Here is a 20,418-nt window from a genome sequence, read left to right as displayed (position 1 = left end):
GTGAGGCCACATTTGGAGTAATGTGCTCAGTTTTGGTCACCATGCTATAGGAAGGATATTGTTCAGCTGGAAAGAGTGCAGAGATGATTTACGAGGATGTTGCCAGGTCTTGAGGGCCTGAGCTATAGGGTGAGGTTGGACAGGCTAGGACTTCATTCCTTGGAGCGCAGGAGGCTGTGATTTTACATAGGCATGTAAGATCATGAGGGGATTAGATAGGGTGAATGCACAGAGTCTTTTACCCAGAGTAGGAGAATCAAGAACCGGAGGACATAGGTTTAAGGTGAGAGGAAAAAGATTTAATATTAAACTGAGGGACAACTTTTTCCGCACAGAGGATGAATATACTGTATGGAGCGAGCTGTCGGAGGAAGTAGTAGAGGCAGGTGTTATAACAACATTTAAAATACATTTGGACAGGTACATGGATAGGAAAAGTCTTCAAGGATATGGGCCAAACACAGGCAGGTGGGACTAGTGTAAATGCGGTATCTTGTTCAGCATGGGCAATTGGGCCGAAGGGCCTGTTTCCGTGCTGTACGACTCTCTGACTCTAATTACTTGCACATTTTCATAGAATGCCTAACCAGAATGATGGCCAAAGCTAAATTGTTCGCTCAGTTTAAAGGGTCAGATGGCAGCAGAATTACTTTTGGACAGACTAGTCTTGAGTCAATGGGTTTCATCACCAAAGTCCTTGCATTCTCTCTCATAGTATATGCTGTCAAATGATCCATATACTGACAGTGGCACTTCAGCCAGTTTGTATCCATACCCACCAGGAAAGCTCCAATCAAAGTCATGGAGGAGTAAGGACCAAACCACTGCCTGTATTCTCTCATCTTCAAGCCACTTCCTCCTTCACTGACACTGTAAATTTCCAAGGATAATACAGAGTTTAGAATCCCAATCCAAGCACAAAATGTTCTAATTATTCAGCATTTACCGATCATGCTTTCAGATCTATAGGACAATTCCTCCCATAGACAGCAGCACAGCTTTAAACTCAAATGCCTCTGGAATGATTCACTGGGCCTCGAGTCAACAGTTACATTTTACTAATTTCAATTTTAAACCTGTCCAGATCTTGATCCAAGTAAAACATTTCCTTGCAAGGTAGGCAGCCAAATTGGACTGTCATCAGCCAGAACGTTTGTCCATCTCTTCATCCTGCAAGGGAGTAATGAAGTGCACTCTGCATCCAATTCGGCCTCTCCGCTAAACCTCCTGGGGGATCTTATTGAAACATATAAGATAATTAGGGGATTGGACACATTAGAGGCAGGAAACATGTTCCCAATGTTGGGGGAGTCCAGAACAAGGGGCCACAGTTTAAGAATAAGGGGTAGGCCATTTAGAACGGAGATGAGGAAGAACTTTTTCAGTCAGAGAGTGGTGAAGGTGTGGAATTCTCTGCCTCAGAAGGCAGTGGAGGCCAGTTCGTTGGATGCTTTCAAGAGAGAGCTGGATAGAGCTCTTAAGGATAGCGGAGTGAGGGGGTATGGGGAGAAGGCAGGAACGGGGTACTGATTGAGAGTGATCAGCCATGATCGCATTGAATGGCGGTGCTGGCTCGAAGGGCTGAATGGCCTCCTCCTGCACCTATTGTCTATTGTCTATAACATCAGAGGATCTGTTTGACCCATCACCGCACACTCTGGCAGGTTGGTAGGGCGGGAACTGAAAACAGTTGGCTTGTGCCTCAATCAATGTCACCCTTTCTTCGCTGCCTTTCTTTCCCCACGACCACCCTCACCCTGCCAACTCCACCCCCACCTCCACAACCGAGTTCGGACCCAGTACAGGACAGACAATGGCATTTTGAGCTCTCTTTAAGATACCTCTGTCAGGAGACAATCACAAGTGAATATAGACCCTCCGTGCAAATTATAGCAGCTAACTGGCACCCTCACTACCCCATGCCCCACCCTAGCAAAGTCAACCGTGCAGGAGAGAAAGGAGAGGGGGAGAATGGGTGAAAAAAAACATTGATTGATAATTTGGCTGGAACGCCAGCCAAATTTGGCACGGCCCAGGCACCATTTGGTTTAGATCTGTGTTTGGCATGGCTACTGCCCACGTCTTGAAAGTAATTTTCGCTGTCAGTTGGACAATACTGTATTTTACAGTGAATCTGAAGCAGAGAAACAGGCCATTTGACCCCTCTGTTCTATGTTTGGAAACCTGCCTTCTCCCTGTGCCCAACCATTCTCATCTGGACATCAGGCTTCCCTTTATATCTGCTTCAAGCACTCTATACTTAGTCAGAGAGCTCCCTGCCACTTTTGCAACTCTTTGTGCAAGAATCTTCCTTCTCGATTCTGAAACTGAGAATTAATAGTTTCCTGAAGTACACTCAGCAAAGAGAAAGGGCTTCTCCTCAACCATTAACAGTTCAAAGATTTGTGTCATGTTGTCTCTTCTACCGAGAAGGGCCCATGCGCATTCCTCCTTATCTGCCAACCTCCACTCCTCGACCCACCCACCTAATAAGATCAACATCTGACCCCGGAGTGACACAAGGCATCCCATGGTCATTTTGAGGAAGAGCAGGGGAGTTCTTCTCCGCATCCAGGCCAACATTTATTCCTCCACCAATATCATGAAAAGCAGATAGAGCTGCATTGTGCTTGACCCAACATATATCTTGTGCCCCTGTGCACAGATGGGTTATTGAGAGGCACAGCAGAGGAAGAGGCCCTTCGACCCATCAAGTTCAAGCCGAACATCAACCACCCATCAACACCAATTCCATTTTATTCTCTCCACATTCCTGTCCACTCCCCCCAGATTCTACCACTCACCTACTCACAAGGCCAATTAATCTACCAACCTGCGCCTTTGGGACGTTCAGGGAAACTGAAGCACCCAGAGGAAACCCATGCAATCAAGGAGAATATACAAACTGCACAAAGGCAGCAGCGAAGGACAGGATTGAACCCGGGTCACTGGAGCTGTGATGCAAATGCTCCATCAGCTGCCCACTATGCTGTCCAAGTAGCTGTTATAGACAATAGGTGCAGGAGGAGGCCATTCGGCCCTTCGAGCCAGCACCGCCATTCAATGTGATCATGGCTGATCATTCTCAATCAGTACCCCGTTCCTGCCTTCTCCCCATACCCCCTGACTCCGCTATCCTTAAGAGCTCTATCTAGCTCTCTCTTGAATGCATCCATAGAATTGGCCTCCACTGCCTTCTGAGGCAGAGAATTCCACAGATTCAGCACTCTCTGACTGAAAATGTTTTTCCTCATCTCAGTTCTAAATGGCCTACCCCTTATTCTTAAACTGTGGCCCCTTGTTCTGGACTCCCCCAACATTGGGAACATGTTTCCTGCCTCTAACGTGTCCAACCCCTTAATAATCTTATACGTTTCGATAAGATCTCCTCTCATCCTTCTAAATTCCAGTGTATACAAGCCTAGTCGCTCCAGTCTTTCAACATATGACAGTCCCGCCATTCCGGGAATTAACCTAGTAAACCTATGCTGCACCCCTCAATAGCAATTTTACAGGGAATATGACAATCGCACTTTATTTATCGTTAACATCTCAAAGATCGTGGTCCAAGTCTTCCCCGTGGGGGCGGAAACATTATGTGGTGGATGTTGAGAAAGTCAAGAGTTTGCCAGACGTGAACGCCACCTCTTGGCCACACATAGGATTGGGAAGCAAATCCTTTCATTTTGAAATGGGTGACCAGTCTTTCACACTTTCCATCGAACAGCATCATGAAGACTGGTAGATTCATACTTCAGAAAGGAAGATATTCATTCACCCGATCATACATTATCTGAGAGGGTTGTGCAAGATAGCTCGCTATTTAGGTTTTTATAAAATTGCACCATATCCTTAAATCTAGAAATAGCAATTGCAAAATAGGCTGGAGGTTGTTTCAAAGCATGACCCAGTTACTCTTACTCCTACAAGGAAATCAACGTCAAGTCTAAGTATTAGGAATTATGTTGGCAACATTGAATGTAACTACCAAACACATAAACCATGTTGAAGGTAGACACAAAAAACTGGAGTAACTCAGCGGGTCAGGCAGCATCTCTGGAGAGAAGGAATGGGTGACGTTTCGGGTCGAGACCCTCCTTCAGACTGATCATGTCACATAAACCATGTCAATTGCTGCCTTAAACTAACAAAGCAAAAATAAAAATTAGAAGCAGATTTTTTTTAAAGGAAGGAGAGAGACCTTAATTTATTTTTCCCTGACGGGAAAAGGCTTGGAAAATAGTTGAGGCAAAGATTTATGGAATCACGCAGCCCTCAACCAGAGTTAATCAAAGTTCAAAGTTTAAAACTCGCCCTTTTTTCTTGCCAAATGCTGCTATATTTCACAGGATGTGTCATGGTCAACATACATAAAACCCATATTTAAACTGTCTAAAAACCCAATGGACACGCCAGAGCATCTGGTGCAGAAAGAATTTCTGATTAAACTTGCAATCAATTAAAACCCAGGAGGGATCTGCTTCCTCTGTTTTCCAAGAATGTGGATCTTCCATCATCATTGGAAAATAATCACATAAAATAAATTAATAACACGCCATACTGGGGATAATTAAGAAAATAAGATTGGATAAGATCCTTGGCCTATGAAATGATATAAGGTCAAGTTAGCTGAATACAGTTAAGTTTTGGATTCAAATCCTGGCTGGTTCATCACGCCAATCTATACAAGATGGTGTTACAGTATTCTTCAAACATATTTGGTCAGTAGCATTATTGCCTTCAGATCAGACGATTACAAAACCTGGGCCAGCTTCTCAGTGCAAGAGAGGGAGTGTTGCACTGTCAAGGGTGCCATGTTTGAATGAAGCTAGAGGAGTACACAGGCATTTAATTCTGACAGCTCTTGGAAGCCGATGTTAAACGGGCACACATTGCATCCATTAAACCAAATCAACACATGCACATACGTCACATGAATCAAATTAAACAGTGTACATTTGCCATTTTAACAAACGCCCAAGTGCTATCTGCAACTGAACACTATAATTGGTTCATTGCATATTCATTCACATTTAATTAATGTCACTGTAAAGTCATGGAGTTGTACAGCACAAAAACAGGCCCTTTTGGCCCACTATGTGCACGTCAACCTTTTTTCCATCGACACTAATCCCATTTGCCCACATCTGGTCCAAGGTCTCTCTGTTCATCAACATTCTTTAGCACCCTACCATCGACTGAATATGCCCCCATTTGACTTTTCAAAATGCATCACTTCACACTTGTCGTGATTAAGTTCCATCTGCCAACACTCTACCTAACTTTCTATCTGGTCTATATCCTGCTGTAACCTTCCATGCTATTCACAAACTTTCATGTCATCCACAAACCTAGTAATCTTAGCTCTACTTTCACATCCAAGTCAGTAATATATATCACAAGCAGGGTCCCAGCATTGATCCCTGCAATATGTCACTGGTCACAGACTTTCAATCGGAAAGACATCTTACCGTCTCTACCCTCTACCTCCTATCGCCAAGCCAAATTTAGATCTAATTAGCCAGCTCATGTTGGATCCCATGTACCTTAACCTTCTGGACTACCGACCATGCAGGACCATGTCAAATGTCTTACTAAAATCCAAATGTACATCGTCTACAAGCCTGACTTCACTAATCTTACTTACCTCCTCAAATGCTCAATCCACTTAGTGAATTTTCCCCGCACAAAGCCACACTGACTTTCCCTGATTAGCCAGTCTTTCTAAGTGTACATAAATCCTTCCTCTTAAGATTTTCTCTAATAATTTACCTACCAGTGGCACAAGGCCTGTATTTCCTGACTGATCTATGCTGCGTCTGCCCTTCTTAAATACAGGAAAACATTAGCTATCCTCCAGTGATCTGGCACCTCACCCATGGCAAGTGAAAAAACAAAAAATCATCATCAGGGCCCTAGCAATCTCCTAGCTTATTTCTCATAGATCTCTTCTAGTCCTGGGGCTTTATCCACCCTTATGCAGTCCAATAATAACCAACACCTCCTCTTTAATACTATCCTACTCCAGATTATATATGCGCACCCCCCCCCCCCCCCCAACCAATGTCCAGAATAAACCACATACACATACCTTAAGGTGCTGTCAGTTCCACCAAGTAAACGATGTGGCAGTGGTTAATATTGGAACATCTGTCTCAGTGTGTGGCCAAAACTGCCTCCATTGCCAAGGCGGCAGCCAGCTGGCATTTTAAACCCCTGGACTAAAATCAATGTGCAGGCTGGCATAGCGTAGGAGGACTGCCCTCCTGTGGTGAATTTCAAGCCCGCACCTCCAGCCAGTCCAACGCTTAAAACAAACTTAAAGGAAGAATAGGTCTCCTCCAACCCTCAATTGGCCACCGCACCTTTGGGTTAAGGAGAGAGGAGAAGGGTTGCAGTGACTTTTAGTGCAAACAATATGTGAGAAGATCAGGCTTGGGCGCTTCACCCTCAGTTAAATAGCCAGCAGGTAACTTGCCAGACAGAGAGGTACCTGTCTAAGGTGCTGTGGTGTCGTACGAAATACAAACACCTGTCCCCTCAGAAATGACCTGCCCACCTCATACCTTGCACGACCGAGCAATCTTTGAACATTGGTGGCAAGCTCCTCACTTGCCTCGAGATGGTGTGCAAAAAGCACTGTATATGGTCATGTCAGTGAACAGTGGGGAGCTGTTTAGCTGTTTTGCTGCCTGCTTGTAATGCACTCCCACATTCTTGGAACTGCTTCAAATCGACATTAATTAGTGGACAGATTAAATGCTTGAGTTGTGAGTTAATCCTCGTGGGTCCTCAACTATCGAGCTTGAGCCCCCGCCAGCAACTTTAATGGAGCTGTGTCACTTCTGACGGACAAACAGTTTTTAATAAAAACCTATCCATGCAGAAGGACTCGTGAAGTTGGACGCAGCATTGCCCAAGAGAACCTCAGGGCGAGCTCCCATCATCTTATTCTAGGATGATGGTCAGTTTGCCCTTCTTGCTGCACTCGTCTGGAACTTGCTTCATCCACACCAGCCTCTGCTCACCACTCTCCAGCTGATCCTCTACTAATCTTTCCACCCAACCGTTTTACCATCTTCCGTTTGAAACATATCCAGTCTGTCCACTTCCTTGTGAGAAACAGTTCCACATCCTCTCCACACTCTGCAGAATAGATATCTCCCAAATACCCTATTGGATTAATTAGTGATTATCCTATTAGCTAGAAGACCATGTAATTTGTACACTGTGCTTGTTTCATTGATCTTACGGAAGATGGGCAGTTATCACAGAAGATTGTAGTTACCAGTGGCACAGCTGGGAGAGTTGCTGCCTTACAGCAGCCAAAGACCCGGGTTCGATCCTGACCACGGGTGCTGTCTGTATGGAGTTTGCACGTTCTCCCTGTGAATGCGTGGGTTTTGTCCTGGTGCTCCAGTTTCCTCCCACATCCCAAAGATGTGCAGGTCAATTGGCCCTCTGTAAATTGCCCCAAGAGAGGCCAAGTTACTGATGTCGAGGGGATGGATTAGTTCCCGGGAGTGCAGTTGGTAGAAGTTGGCCTAAGCAGTCAATGTACCTGCCAATGTCCTGCCAATGTACCACAATCTGACCCATGGAGAACCAGGACTTTCACCTTCAGGAGCTCCATGCCACTATATTCCCCTGGTCCCAGCAACGTTTTGGACGACCGAACAACATATGATTCCTGATACTGAACGCATTTCTGGCCTTTGGGCCTCATCACTGATCATCTTTAAGGAACCTCCCTCAGCCAAACGTGGGGCTCTTCCTAAAACCAATGGCTTTGTTCCACCTGTTGACATTGGTCCTGACTCAGTTAGCATCACCTGTACGATTAATTTGGTGCATTGAAGAATATCCAGCTGTGTGTCAGCACAAAAAACACCCCACCAGCATGCCACCTCACAGAGAACCATCATTTGCTGAGTGAGACAATGGAAAGGCACAAATAAATAAACCGAATGGGAGGGGGGGGTGCAGTGAAACAGAGCTGAGACATGTGTTTAGTTTTAGTTTACTTTAGAGATACAGCGTGGAAACAGGCCTTTCGGCCCACCGAGTCCGTGCTAATCACCCGTACACTAGTTCTATCGTACACACTATTTACAGAAGCCAATTAACCTACAAACCTGCACATCTTTGGAATGTGGGAGGAAGCCAGAGCAGCTGGAGAAAACCCAACAGTTCTCCCAACAGCCAACAGACCCTGATTACTCCCAACTCCCAGACAGCTCAGACTTCATTGGAGACTCTAGTCAACCTTGCCGATCAATACAACCTATTGTTAGGGAATGCTGGAGGTGCTGTCTACCTGACGTGACATTAAACCAAAACCCCATCTACCTTCTCAGGTAGATATAAAAGATCCTTAAGCACTTGTTGATTGGAGAGCAGGGGAGCTCTCTCTGGTGTCCTGGCAAATAATGATCCCACAACCAACATCAGCAACATAAATTATATGCTGCCTTTCAAACAATACAATACAATACAATATATCTTTATTGTCATTGTACCCAGGGGTACAACGAGATTGGGAATGCGCCTCCCATACGATGCAATAATTTAAGTAATTAACAGCAACCCAACGAAACGAAACAATTGTAACAGTTTTTAGACAGAGTAAAGTGCAAGTTGATCTATGCGTTGTGGCCATCCGGCTCAGCAGGACCGGTTCATAGCAGCTATGGCCCTGGGGATGAAGCTGTTCCTGAGTCTGGAGGTGCGGGCGTAGAAGGCCTTGTATCATCTGCCCGATGGAAGGAGTTCGAACAGACTGTTGCAGGGGTGTGAAGAGTCTTTGTGGATGCTGGTGGCGTTTCTGAGGCATCGTGTGTTGTAGATGCCCTCCAAGTCTGGTAGCTGTGTTCCGATAGCCTTGCTTGTGGAATCTTGCTGTGCACACAATGTAAACGAGGTGCTGGAAATACTCCTCAGGTCAGGCAGCATCGGTGGAGGGAGAAACAGAACAACTTTGACATAAAATATAAACTGTTTCGCCATTCCACAGATGCAGCCTGACATGCTGAGTGTTTCCAGCACTTTCTGTTTTTATTTGTGAGATCCGGCATTTATAATTTGTTTGTTTGTTTGCTGTGCGTAGTGTGCCTGCAAGCTCGCTTTCAATACAACAAGCGCCCAATTGGCTATGAGACACTTTGGACCTCCCGTGCTCGTGACAGATGCCGCAGAAATCTGTTCTCAATTTAGGACTTCACCAACCATCAGCCCCAGATTACCCGAATGAACTGCTGTAGTGGTGCTGTCAGCAGCAGAGTTAGCAGTTTGATGAGATCAGACTGGCTCCGCACTCTGTAGTCTGCTTACTATCGCCATTATACCAGCATATTCAATTCACATCAGGCACTGTTCTTTAAATGTAACAGATACAGACAAAAAAGCAAGCATCCTGCTGCTCCAATAATACTGAAGGCTAATCTCTCGTTCCAATTTATCACCAGCCCTGACAGACCTCAAATGCTCTGGGAACCACAAGCAGTCGCCTCACATAAATAAAGCAGATTTTTCATCTAAAAAATCTCAGCTGTCTGTTCAGCACATGCTTAAAGCCCAGAGAGAGGCAACCTCTGCCCTCTTTGACAGGCAAACCATTTTAATCTTTTCCAGGCTAGCAGGGTTTGAAGACCTATTTGCACCTCTGTTGTTAGTGCCGAAACAAATCTTTGTGCCGAACAAACTAGTTTACAGCACGGCTAGGGTTAACAAAGACTGAGGGAATTACAGGATTCAGTTACTTCAGGAGTTGCTGATGCCTGTGTGACCTCTAGGCATGACAGTTCCTGGCCTGCCGTCATCCTCTGAGCTCACTCATCAACATTGGCTCCTGGTCAAGTAACAACTCAGTGTTAAAACCTTCATCCTCGTCGTCAAACTCCCTCCTCCAGCCCCACAACTCTCAACGATCACTGTGCTCCTCCAATTCCAAGCTCTTGAGAATCCCTGAATGTAGCCACTCCACGGCTGGGGCCTGGATCCAGGACTTTGGAATTCTTTCCTTAAACTTCTCTACCAATCTTTCCCACCCTTCAAGGTACAATACAATACAATATATCTTTATTTTCATTGTACAGGGGTACAACGAGATTGGGAATGCGCCTCCCATACGATGCAATAAATTAATTAGCTAGTCAGTATTAATTTAAACAACCCAATGAAACAAATTGTAACAGTTTTAAAACAGAATAAAGTGCAAGTAGATCTGTGCCGGATCACTGTGCGATGTGACCATCCGGCTCAGCAGGACCGGTTCATAGCAGCTATGGCCCTGGGGATGAAGCTGTTCCTGAGTTTGGAGGTGCGGGCGTAGAAGGCCTTGTATCGTCTGCCCGATGGTAGAAGTTCGAACAGACTGCTGCAGGGGTGTGAAGAGTCTTTGTGGATGTTGGTGGCGTTTCTGAGGCATCGTGTGTTGTAGATGCCCTCCAAGGCTGGTAGCTGTGTTCCGATGGTCCTCTGAGCTCTATGGACTACCCGCTGAAGAGCTTTTACCTCTTAAGGAGTACCTCTTATGCCCTAACTCTATGGCCAAGCTGGAGTTTAGAAGGGCGAGAGTTGACTTGATTGAAACATAAAAGGTCTTGACAGGATGGATGTGGAGGGTACATTTGCTATTGTGGGAGAATCTATAACTAGGGGGTCTCTATTTAAAACCATTTAAAACAGATGCGAGGCAATTATTTTTCCTTCAGTTTGTGAGCTTTTAGAACTCTCTTTCTCAAAGGGTAATGGAAGCAGTGTCTGAATACTTTAAAGGCAGAGGTTGGTACATTCTTCACAAGCAAGGAGGTGCATGCTTCACTTGCCTCACTATTCCCTCATGTAATTTGGTGTCTGATTATATTTGCTCTTGGGAAGTATGTATTACAATGTTAAAGGCACAATGCAAATAGAAATTGTCCCTTGTCAAACATTTCTGCATATATTTTTCTCCCTTTAAAAAAAAAATAGAATCACTCAGAGAATGCCAAGTGTCTTTACTGGAGTTGGAACTGCAATTGGACTGGTGCTTCTTGGAGCTTTCAACAACAACGGCTACATCTGACTTAGATCAGGGTAAGAATGGTGATTGTTGCATCTGTCAAAAAACAGTCCCAGTAACTCATTGGGCACTCAGAGCACAGCGTGTCCTTGAGCCATGAGACAAACACCAAGGGGTTGACATCAGTAGAGCTGTGAAAGGCTCTGCCTACATGCCAACTGCTGGTGTGTTAGAAATTGCACTGGGGAGTCCACACAGAGCACATGAGCTCATTGGGCTGGACGCTAAATTCTGTTGGCTCAAACTGCGGGCCCAAACTGGGCAGAATCCTCCTTCCGTTCCAGATGGTCCACGTCACCTCCAAACTGAAGTATAATGAGCATCGGGAGAATGCCAGCCTCCAAGTCCCATTACTAACTGGAGGTCTTTAGAGGAAATATTGCCAGCTCTATGTAACATCCTTTTCCATGAGGGACAAAAAACTGGGGGAAGAGGAGCATCTCTCGTTTCACACACCCACTGCCTCAGGAGTAGCGCCAACAGACCACATATCACTCATTCAAAGGCGCTGCGTAAAAACGTAGGCCGTTTGGAAACACCACTTAAAATGACCGTGCAGAGTTAATTGTTACAGTTGACTGGGTCACCAGATAGCCACCGTCTCAGCTGACCTCTGCAGCACCACATCCGGCCTACGGTACACTGGGAAACAGATAACTTGGCACATGAAGGCTGACCACTCCCTCAGAGAGGCAGCTCAGCAAACACCATTCAATGTTTCAAAATAGTCTGTGTGCTGGCCCCGTGGAACAAGATGGAAATTGTCAGGAGCAACTTCCATCCGGCCTGTTGCTTTGTGACTGCAACTGGAAGCTAATGAGGATTTCCAGTCACCAGGCATGCACAGTTTAAGTTCTTGAAATCATCGTAATTTTAATCCTTTCGGATTTACTTTTTTTTTAAATTTCCATTAGAAATCTTAGCTCGGCTTTCTCCTTGGCAGAGGAGCGTACAGTAATTCTTCTGACAATTGAAACCATCAAGCCCTGTTGCCCAGGAGGCATTATTTTACAGATACACTTTTACAAAAGCTCAAGAGCTCTGTTAAATATTGATTTTATTGAACACGTGCGGTCCATATGTGACTCATTAGAAAGGAGAGTGTGTCGGCCTTTTGACAGGACATTGGGTCACACATGTTTGGGTCTCTATTAGCATGAACTCTTCTCTCCTTGAGTGTGGAGCAGATGTTCTGGAGAAATAAACTGTCCTGGCTCCCACTCAGAAGACCTGCGCGGCACACTGCGATCAAGGGAATTAAATCAAGATTTATTTGGAAAAAAGTCGGATTGTACAACAGAGCAATTTAAAGAGGCACTGCAATTCTTGACAAAACAAAGGTGCAGACCAAATCACAGTGAGCTGTCTCAAAGAACAGATTGCAAGCAACACATTGATCAGGGACACGTTGGTAGGCAGGTGAGCAGCAAAGATCTGCATTGCACTGCCTAAAAGGGTATTTGAATAGATTCAATGTGAACTTCTGAAAGGATAAAACCTCAATGGTTTTGTAGAGCAAGTAGAAAGAGCAAAGCAAGTGGTGCCAACTCGTCCAAATAACGTCAGTTATACAGCACCGGAACAGGACCTTTTGGCCCACTCATTCATGCCAACTGTGATACCCACCTATGCTAATCCCATTTGCCTACATTCTTCTGCACCTTTCCTATCCAGGTATTTGTCCATACGTCTCTAAAAGAGTTCATTGTACCCGGTTCTACCACCTTGTTCTATCTAACCACCATGCCCTGTGAAAACCCTGGCCCACAGATCTCCTTTAAATTTCATCCCTCTCACCTTAATCCTGTGCCCTGTAGTTTTAGAGCCCCTTGCCCTGGGGGAAAAAAGCTCCAACAATCGATCCTTTTATGACCTCCTTCTAAGTATGTCTCATTCTACAATGCTGTAAAAAAAAAAATAATGATTTACTTGCCGTCATTTTTATTGAATGGTTGAGCAGTATCGCGGCAGGGTGGCGCAGCGGTAGAGTTGCCGCCTTACAGCGAATGCAGCGCCGGAGACTCAGGTTCGATCCTGACTATGGGCGCCGTCTGTACGGAGTTTGTACGTTCTCCCCGTGACCTGCGTGGGTTTTCTCCGAGATCTTCGGTTTCCTCCCACACTCCAAAGACGTGCAGGTATGTAGGTTAATTGGCTGGGCAAATGTAAAAATTGTCCCTAGTGTGTGTAGGATAGTGTTAATGTGCGGGGATCGCTGGGCGGCGCGGACTCGGTGGGCCGAAGGGCTTGTTTCCGCGCTGTATCTCTAAATCTAAAAAAAAAATCAATGGAAAGGAGTAATAGAACTCCAGTGAGAGACACAGAGAGAAACATTTCAGGGGTGGTATTCCCATGCACCTGAAGCTCCCCTTATCGATGGTGGAGGTCACCGATTTGGGAGGGGCAGTTAGTGCAGTCTTGCAGTTAACACACCCAAGACAAACTGATTAGTGCATGTCTCCAATATCAGTAATAAATGTAAGTGGCTGATGTAGGTGTTGATTGTGCACAGGTCTGATAAATCCTTGCGTGTCCAGGTAGATTTGCTGTTTGCGGTGCTGGATAACTAGGTGTTTGCTTAGTGCACAAAGTAGTTTATCTCAATGTACAGGTTAGAAATTTGCATGCATTTCTGCCTGATGTTTTCTCACCAAGTTCCACTTGACCATAAAAGGGAAATCCGGATTGTAACACAGGTGCACACCAACGCTGGCCATTACCATCCCCTGTACGATGCAGGCAGCACTCTCGCTGAGCTGTGTCTGTATCCCCATGTCCAGACAAGGTTGGACAGAAGCCACACAAAGCCCTTTCAGAGCATCGGAGACTGAGGGGAGAGATAGGGTAGGCAGTCAGAAGCTTCATCTTTAGGGCACAGCTTTAAGGTGAGAGGGGCAAACATTAAAGGAGATGTACGGGGCAAGTTTTTTTTTTACAGAGGGTGACGGGTGCCAGGAACACGCTGCCAGAGGTTGTGGTGGAGGCAGATACGATCGTGGCATTTAAGAGACTTTTAGATAGGCGATAGACAATAGGTGCAGGAGGAGGCCATTCAGCCCTTTGAGCCAGCACTGCCATTCAATGTGATCATGGCTGATCATTCTCAATCAGTACCACGTTCCTGCCTTCTCCCCATACCCCCTGACTCTGCTATCCTTAAGAGCTCTATCTAGCTCTCTCTTGAATGCATTCAGAGAATTGGCCTCCACGGCCTTCTGAGGCAGTGAATTCCACAGATTTACAACTCTCTGACTGAAAAAGTTTTTCCTCATCTCCATTCTAAATGGCCTACCCCTTATTCTTAAACTGTGGCCCCTTGTTCTGGACTCCCCCAACATTGGGAACATGTTTCCTGCCTCTAACGTGTCCAACCCCTTAATAATCTTATACGTTTCGATAAGATCTCCTCTCATCCTTCTAAATTCCTGTGTATACAAGCCTAGTCGCTCCAGTCTTTCAATATATGACAGTCCTGCCATTCCGGGAATTAACCTAGTAATGGATGGCGCATGGATATGGAGGGAAAGGAGGGATATGGATCATGTTCAGGTAGGGGAGATTAGTTTAACTTGGCATCATGTTTGGCACGGACATTGTGGGCCGAAGGGTCTGTTCCTGTGCTATACTGTTCCATGTTCTATGCATGTTATTTGGAAACAACCTCCCATTTTCAGAAAGAGTCCAATCACACTGTACCACTTTATAAGTGGCAGACACTCCCCTGAAGGTGCAAGAGGCTGGGGAAAGTTCTTTTGTAGTCTGCAGAATTCCCATCAGGCACAGTCAGTGCATGGCTTGAATCAGGTCAACACAAGGAATCAATACTAATGATTAGCATGGCCTGTGACAACCGTTTCAAATAAACTATGTCCTTGCAGAAGTGTGAAATCAGCTTGGGATATTCACGGCAATAAACACACACTATATGTTGAAAGTGAAATCACCGTCTGCACTCCGCCGCAGTGGCTCCCTACCCTCCCAAATGAAATGCCCACTTGTTCACACTTGTTAACATATGCACACACCTCCTCCCCACCCCTATGAAGGCCTAATGAGCTTTCCCCATTGAGGAGTTTGGGGTTGTCCCCTGCATTCTTTGGGACCCGAGTTTTTATTTACTTTAACTTCTTGTGAACGTTCTTCTACCTCAATAATAAACCTCAATAGCAAGCAGTAAACCCACAGTGCCCTTGTGATCTTTGGCACATGCCGAGCTGGGAGCTGCTGCTTTGCAACACGTTTTATGCATTTCCCGTGAAGATTGTTCATTGCAACTGGCGAATACACTTAATATGGAAACTGTCAGTGTCTATCAGTCACGCTGCAGTGAAACTATCCTGCTAAAGAAGGCGCTGCAGTGCCACTGGTGCATAGAGGATGCCCGTTGTGATGTGACAAATGTACATGGAATGGTCCCATCATAAAAGAAAACATAAGAGCTTTGGAATGGAAATACAAAAAAAGAGCAAACACAGTTGAATCCGAAGGCAGATTGAATTACATCTGTGGCCCTGGTCCACCTAGAGATCGGCACTTGGCATTCTGCCACAGGAGATAGGTTGGAATACAGGATGTCGATCCTGACTTCAGGCGTTACATCGGCAAAGTTTGACGACATGGCAAACAAAAAAGTTAAAAGAAAAGAAGGAAACCAGTCATTTCCTGCTGGCATCTGCCAGCACAAAATTGGGATTATATAAAGTAAGAATAAAGTAGGACCGACTTGCATTTCTATAACGCCTTTCATGTCCTTTTTAAAATGCTCCAAGCCCCTCCATGGCCAACAGTCGCCATTGCAATGTGGAAAATGTGGCAGTCAATGCAGGCACAGGAAGATCCCACCTACATCCCCTGCAACCGCACGAGATGCAACACCTGTCCCTTTACCTCCCCCCTCAACTCCATCCAAGGACCCAAACAGTCTTTCCAGGTGAGACAAAGGTTCACCTGCAATTCCTCCAACCTCATCTATTACATCCGCTGCTCTAGATGTCAACTTATTTACATCGGCGAAACCAAGCGCAGCCTCGGCGATCGCTTCTCTCAACACCTGCGCTCGGTCCGCATTAACCAAATGGATCTCCCGGTGGCCGAGCACTTCAACTCCCCCTCCCATTCCCAGTCTGACCTTTCTGTCATGGACCTCCTCCAGTGCCATAGTGAGGCCCACCGGAAATTGGAGGAACAGCACCTCATATTTCGCCTGGGCAGCTTGCAGCCCAGTGGTATGAACATCGACTTCTCCAACTTTAGATAGTTCCTCCGTCCCTCTCTTCCCCTCCCCCTTCCCAGTTCTCCCTCTATCTTCCTGTCTCCACCTATATCCTTCCTTTGTCCCGCCCCCCCTGACATCAGTCTGAAGAAGGGTCTCGACCCGAAACGTCACCCATTCCTTCTCTCCCGAGATGCTGCCTGACCTGCTGAGTTACTCCAGCATTTTGTGAATAAATACCTTCGATTTGTACCAGCATCTGCAGTTATTTTCTTATACAGAAAAGGGACGGTGAGCTGTTAATTTGGTTTTACTGATGCTGGTGCAAGTACGCAGCAGGTCAGGCAGCACCTTGCGGGGGAGGGGAGGGGAGGCACAGTTACCATTTCCGATTGATGAGCTTCTGTCAGAGCTTGTGTTTCTTTCACCATTTCAGATGAAAGGTCGAGACACCAGAGCTGGAATCTTGAGCTAAACACAAAGTGCTGGAGGAACTCAGCGGATCAGGCACGACTGTGGAGGGAATGGACTGACCATGTTTTGAAGTCAGGATCCTTCTTCAGTCTTCGGACTGAGAAAGGGTCCCAACCCAAAACTGTCCATTCCTTCCGCAGATGCTGTCTGACCCGCTGACTTCCTCCAGCACATTGGCCGCACCTCTGTTACTTTGCACTGATGTTGTCTGACCTACTGAGGATTTTCAGCACCTTCAGGTATTCTGATTTCAGGCAGAATGTTATCTGTAGGCAGCCCCTGATCTGCAGAAAAGCAGATATTACCCAATGTTTGGCATGGAATGTGGCTACTATGCCTTTTGGCCTACGTACAGCATCAGTGGTTGGCTGGCCAATGCTACTCCAACTGGTGTGCCACTGACCAGAGGTGCAGGGCTGGGAGGGGCAACGTTCCCAAAACATGAAGCAACAGCCAGCAACATATTTTACACTCCCTATTATTTTTTTATGCAGCTCGGCAGATCGATCACTCACTCCCTCCTGCCTTCCAAGTCCGAAGGTTGTGGGTTCGGGTTCCACGCAAGCGAACAGGGTTCCAAAGATGAGTGTGTGGGGAGGAACGGCAGATGCTGGTTTAAACCGAAAACAGACACAAAAAGCTCAGCAGCTCAGACAACATCTCTGGAGAAAAGGAATAGGTGACGTTTCGGGTCAAGACCCTTCTTCATGTTAAACGTCACCTATTCCTTTTTTTCCTCAGAGATGCTGCCCGACCTGCTGAGTTACTCCAACTTTTAGTGTGAGAGTCTAGGCTGACTGAGCAGTCTCACAACTGTTGGAGGTGGCGCCCAAAGACATTAAACCAATTTCTAATGATGACCTGTTGAGTATCTCCAGCATTTCTGCTTTAATTTCACATTAAACCCAGGGCCTTACAGTGGTGAGAAAACATCCCACGCCACTGCTCTGAAAAAGGCGGGGAAGGGGGATTCCCTGGAGTCATGGTCAATATTCATCGCTCAGTGTCCTGAATGGAATAATCCCAGTGCTACACTGGGATCTTGCTGTGCGAACATCGGCTCCCCCATTGAGCGCGCTTAGAAAGGGGCTTCACCTTGCTACGAGGCACCCCGTGCTAAACGTCCTGGAAGAACCAAACCTCCCCAAAAGATTGGGCAAAACACAAAGTGCTGGAGTAACCCAGCCAGCAGAGAAGAAATGGACAGCATCTGTGGAGGTTAACTGCGCCCTTCCAACGTCGCGGCCCTCGGCACCTTCCTATCCTCCAGAGTGCACCTAAAGTCAGCACCTCCCTAGGCAATAAAACTAGGCTGGGTACTTTCCATGTATCAGAAATCTGCGGCCTCCTGACATCAAAGGCAGCGCATGCCAGGATGATTTGAGGAGCTCAGTAACTGCAACTGGAAAAGCTTATTTGCCAATAATCAAATCTCAATCCGCGATAACACACACGGACGTTGTTGCTTTTATGCTCCTGCTGTTGGATAGGCAGCATAAAACAGAGGTGTGTTTCTTCGATGCAATATTTCCTTGGGTTGGTATTATAGAACCGAGAGCTCCCTCCGTGCCTCCCATTCCGTTTCACAGCCATGCAAGGATTGTCCAAAGATAGACACTTTTTCAGTCAGAGAGTTGTGAATCTGTGGAATTCTCTGCCTCAGAAGGCAGTGGAGGCCAATTCTCTGAATGCATTCAAGAGAGAGCTAGATAGAGCTCTTAAGGATAGCGGAGTCAGGGGGTATGGGGAGAAGGCAGGAACGGGGTACTGATTGAGAGTGATCAGCCATGATCACATTGAATGGCGGTGCTGGCTCGAAGGGCCGAATGGCCTCCTCCTGCACCTATTGTCTATTGACACAAAATGCTGGAGTAACTCAGCAGGTCAGGCAGCATCTGTGGAGAACATGGATAGGTGACGTTTCACAAAGTGCTGGAGTAACTCAGCGGGTCAGGCAGCATCTGTGGGGAACATGGATAGGTGACGTTTCACAGAGTGCTGGAGTAACTCAGCGGGTCAGGCAGCATCTCTGGAGAGAAGGAATGGGTGTCTTTCGGGTCGATACCTTTCTTCGGACTGAGAGTCATGGGAGAGGAAGACACAGAGATAAGGAAGTGTAAGACACAGAGATAAGGAAGATGTTTGAAAAACGAAACATCAAAGGGAATGAATTTCAAGGGAAATGTAAAATAGATCATTGTTAGCTAGGGGAAGGTGGCAACGAAGGTAAATTTTAATCATGGGGACAGTCGGACTGGTGGGAGAACTGGGAGTGGGGAGGGATGGAGAGAGAGAGGGAAAGCAAGGGTTACTTGAAGTTGGAGAAGTCAATATTCATACCGCTGCCCAAGTGAAATATGAGGTGCTGTTCCTCCAATTTGTGCTGGGCCTCACTCTGACAGTCAGACTGGGAATGGGAGGGGGAGTTGAAGTGCTGAGCCACCGGGAGATCAGGTTGGTTTCGGCGGGATTGTCCAAGTCCAACTACTCTGCCAGTCCCACAAATGGGCGCCTCCCCTCACTCGCCCATCCGCAGGCCAAAACAAAACAAAAATAAGTTTTGCCAAGCGTTGAATACGATGGATGACACGACGTGCATGTGACAATCATTGCAACAAATAAACGGCAGGACATTTTTTTAGATTTATTTAACCAGGCAACGTGCCTTTTTAAAAAAAAACTGTCCCACAGAATACTCCCCTTTCCTGTCACTTTCTGCTCCGTGATATGTTTTCTTTAAATCGCATGTTGCAAATTCTCGGGAAATAAAACATTAACGACTCAATGGAAGGAAAACAAAACACAAATTTCAGTTACTTGAACTTTGGTCCCAAACTCCTCGCTCGCACTGAGTGAAACAGCAAAACAAAAACAACAGCGTGCACTAAGAAGTGAAACAAAAACAAAGTCAACAGAGACTAAAAGAGCTTCAATTGTGCCGGGGCATGCTCCATATCCGAACTGCCCCAGCACTTACGACAGCAATGTCACACAATGTGCATACATACAGAGCGCTCACACACTCTCTTCCAATGCAACAACACACGCTGACAGCGGATGGTCTGAAGTACCTTTGTAAGCCTCATTTTCTCTTCTTTCTTCTTCGTGGGTTCATCTGGGGGTCCGCAAAGCTCCTTCCCGCAGCAATCGAGGCTTATAGAACAGCCCATGCAGCTCTCTCCTGCGGGCTGATGGCTTTTACGGCCCCCCCCCTCACTGGAAGAGCGCGAGCCCAGTTGACGCGTTGAACACCATCGCAGCAGAAGGCGGGATTGCCAGATGTGGAGGTGGGGGGGGGGGGGGGGTACAGATGTTGCTGTTCCCTGTCTCACAAACAGATGTCAACAGTCCTCGCAAGGAGCCAGTCTCATCTCACTGGCTCGAAAACTTCAGCTGGGCTGCACTTCAGATTTCATAACAAGCCGATCAATCAACATTGGGTTTTCAAAGGACAAAAGATGACGGCATGCAGCGAGTATTTAAACTCAATAGCAAGTTTTTTTTCTCTCTCTCTCTCTCTCTCTCTCTCTCTCTCTCTCTCTCTCTCTCTCTCTCTCTCTCTCTCTCTCTCTCTCTCTCTCTCTCTCTCTCTCTCTCTCTCTCTCTCTCTCTCTCTCTCTCTCTCTCTCTCTCTCTCTCTCTCTCTCTCCTTCTCTCTCTCTCCTTCTCT

The 20,418-nt window shown here is 46.3% G+C and overlaps 1 protein-coding gene across 3 annotated transcripts in view; it reads right to left on the bottom strand.

Annotated features, from left to right (window-relative positions):
* LOC144611997 (tensin-2-like) overlaps positions 1-20,169 on the bottom strand; it is a 225,602-nt gene extending 205,433 nt beyond the window's left edge. For all 3 annotated transcript variants that reach the window (XM_078431400.1, XM_078431402.1, XM_078431401.1), the window contains exon 1: positions 19,820-20,169. In XM_078431400.1, coding sequence (XP_078287526.1) covers positions 19,820-19,918 — 99 coding nt within the window. In that variant the 5' untranslated portion in view covers positions 19,919-20,169. The remainder of the gene's footprint in view (positions 1-19,819) is intronic.
* Between the last annotated feature and the right edge of the window lie 249 nt (positions 20,170-20,418).

Source organism: Rhinoraja longicauda, chromosome 42 (genome assembly GCF_053455715.1).
Source record: "Rhinoraja longicauda isolate Sanriku21f chromosome 42, sRhiLon1.1, whole genome shotgun sequence".
Classification (NCBI taxonomy): Eukaryota; Metazoa; Chordata; class Chondrichthyes; order Rajiformes; family Arhynchobatidae; genus Rhinoraja; species Rhinoraja longicauda.
This window is presented reverse-complemented; position numbering and strand designations above follow the sequence as displayed.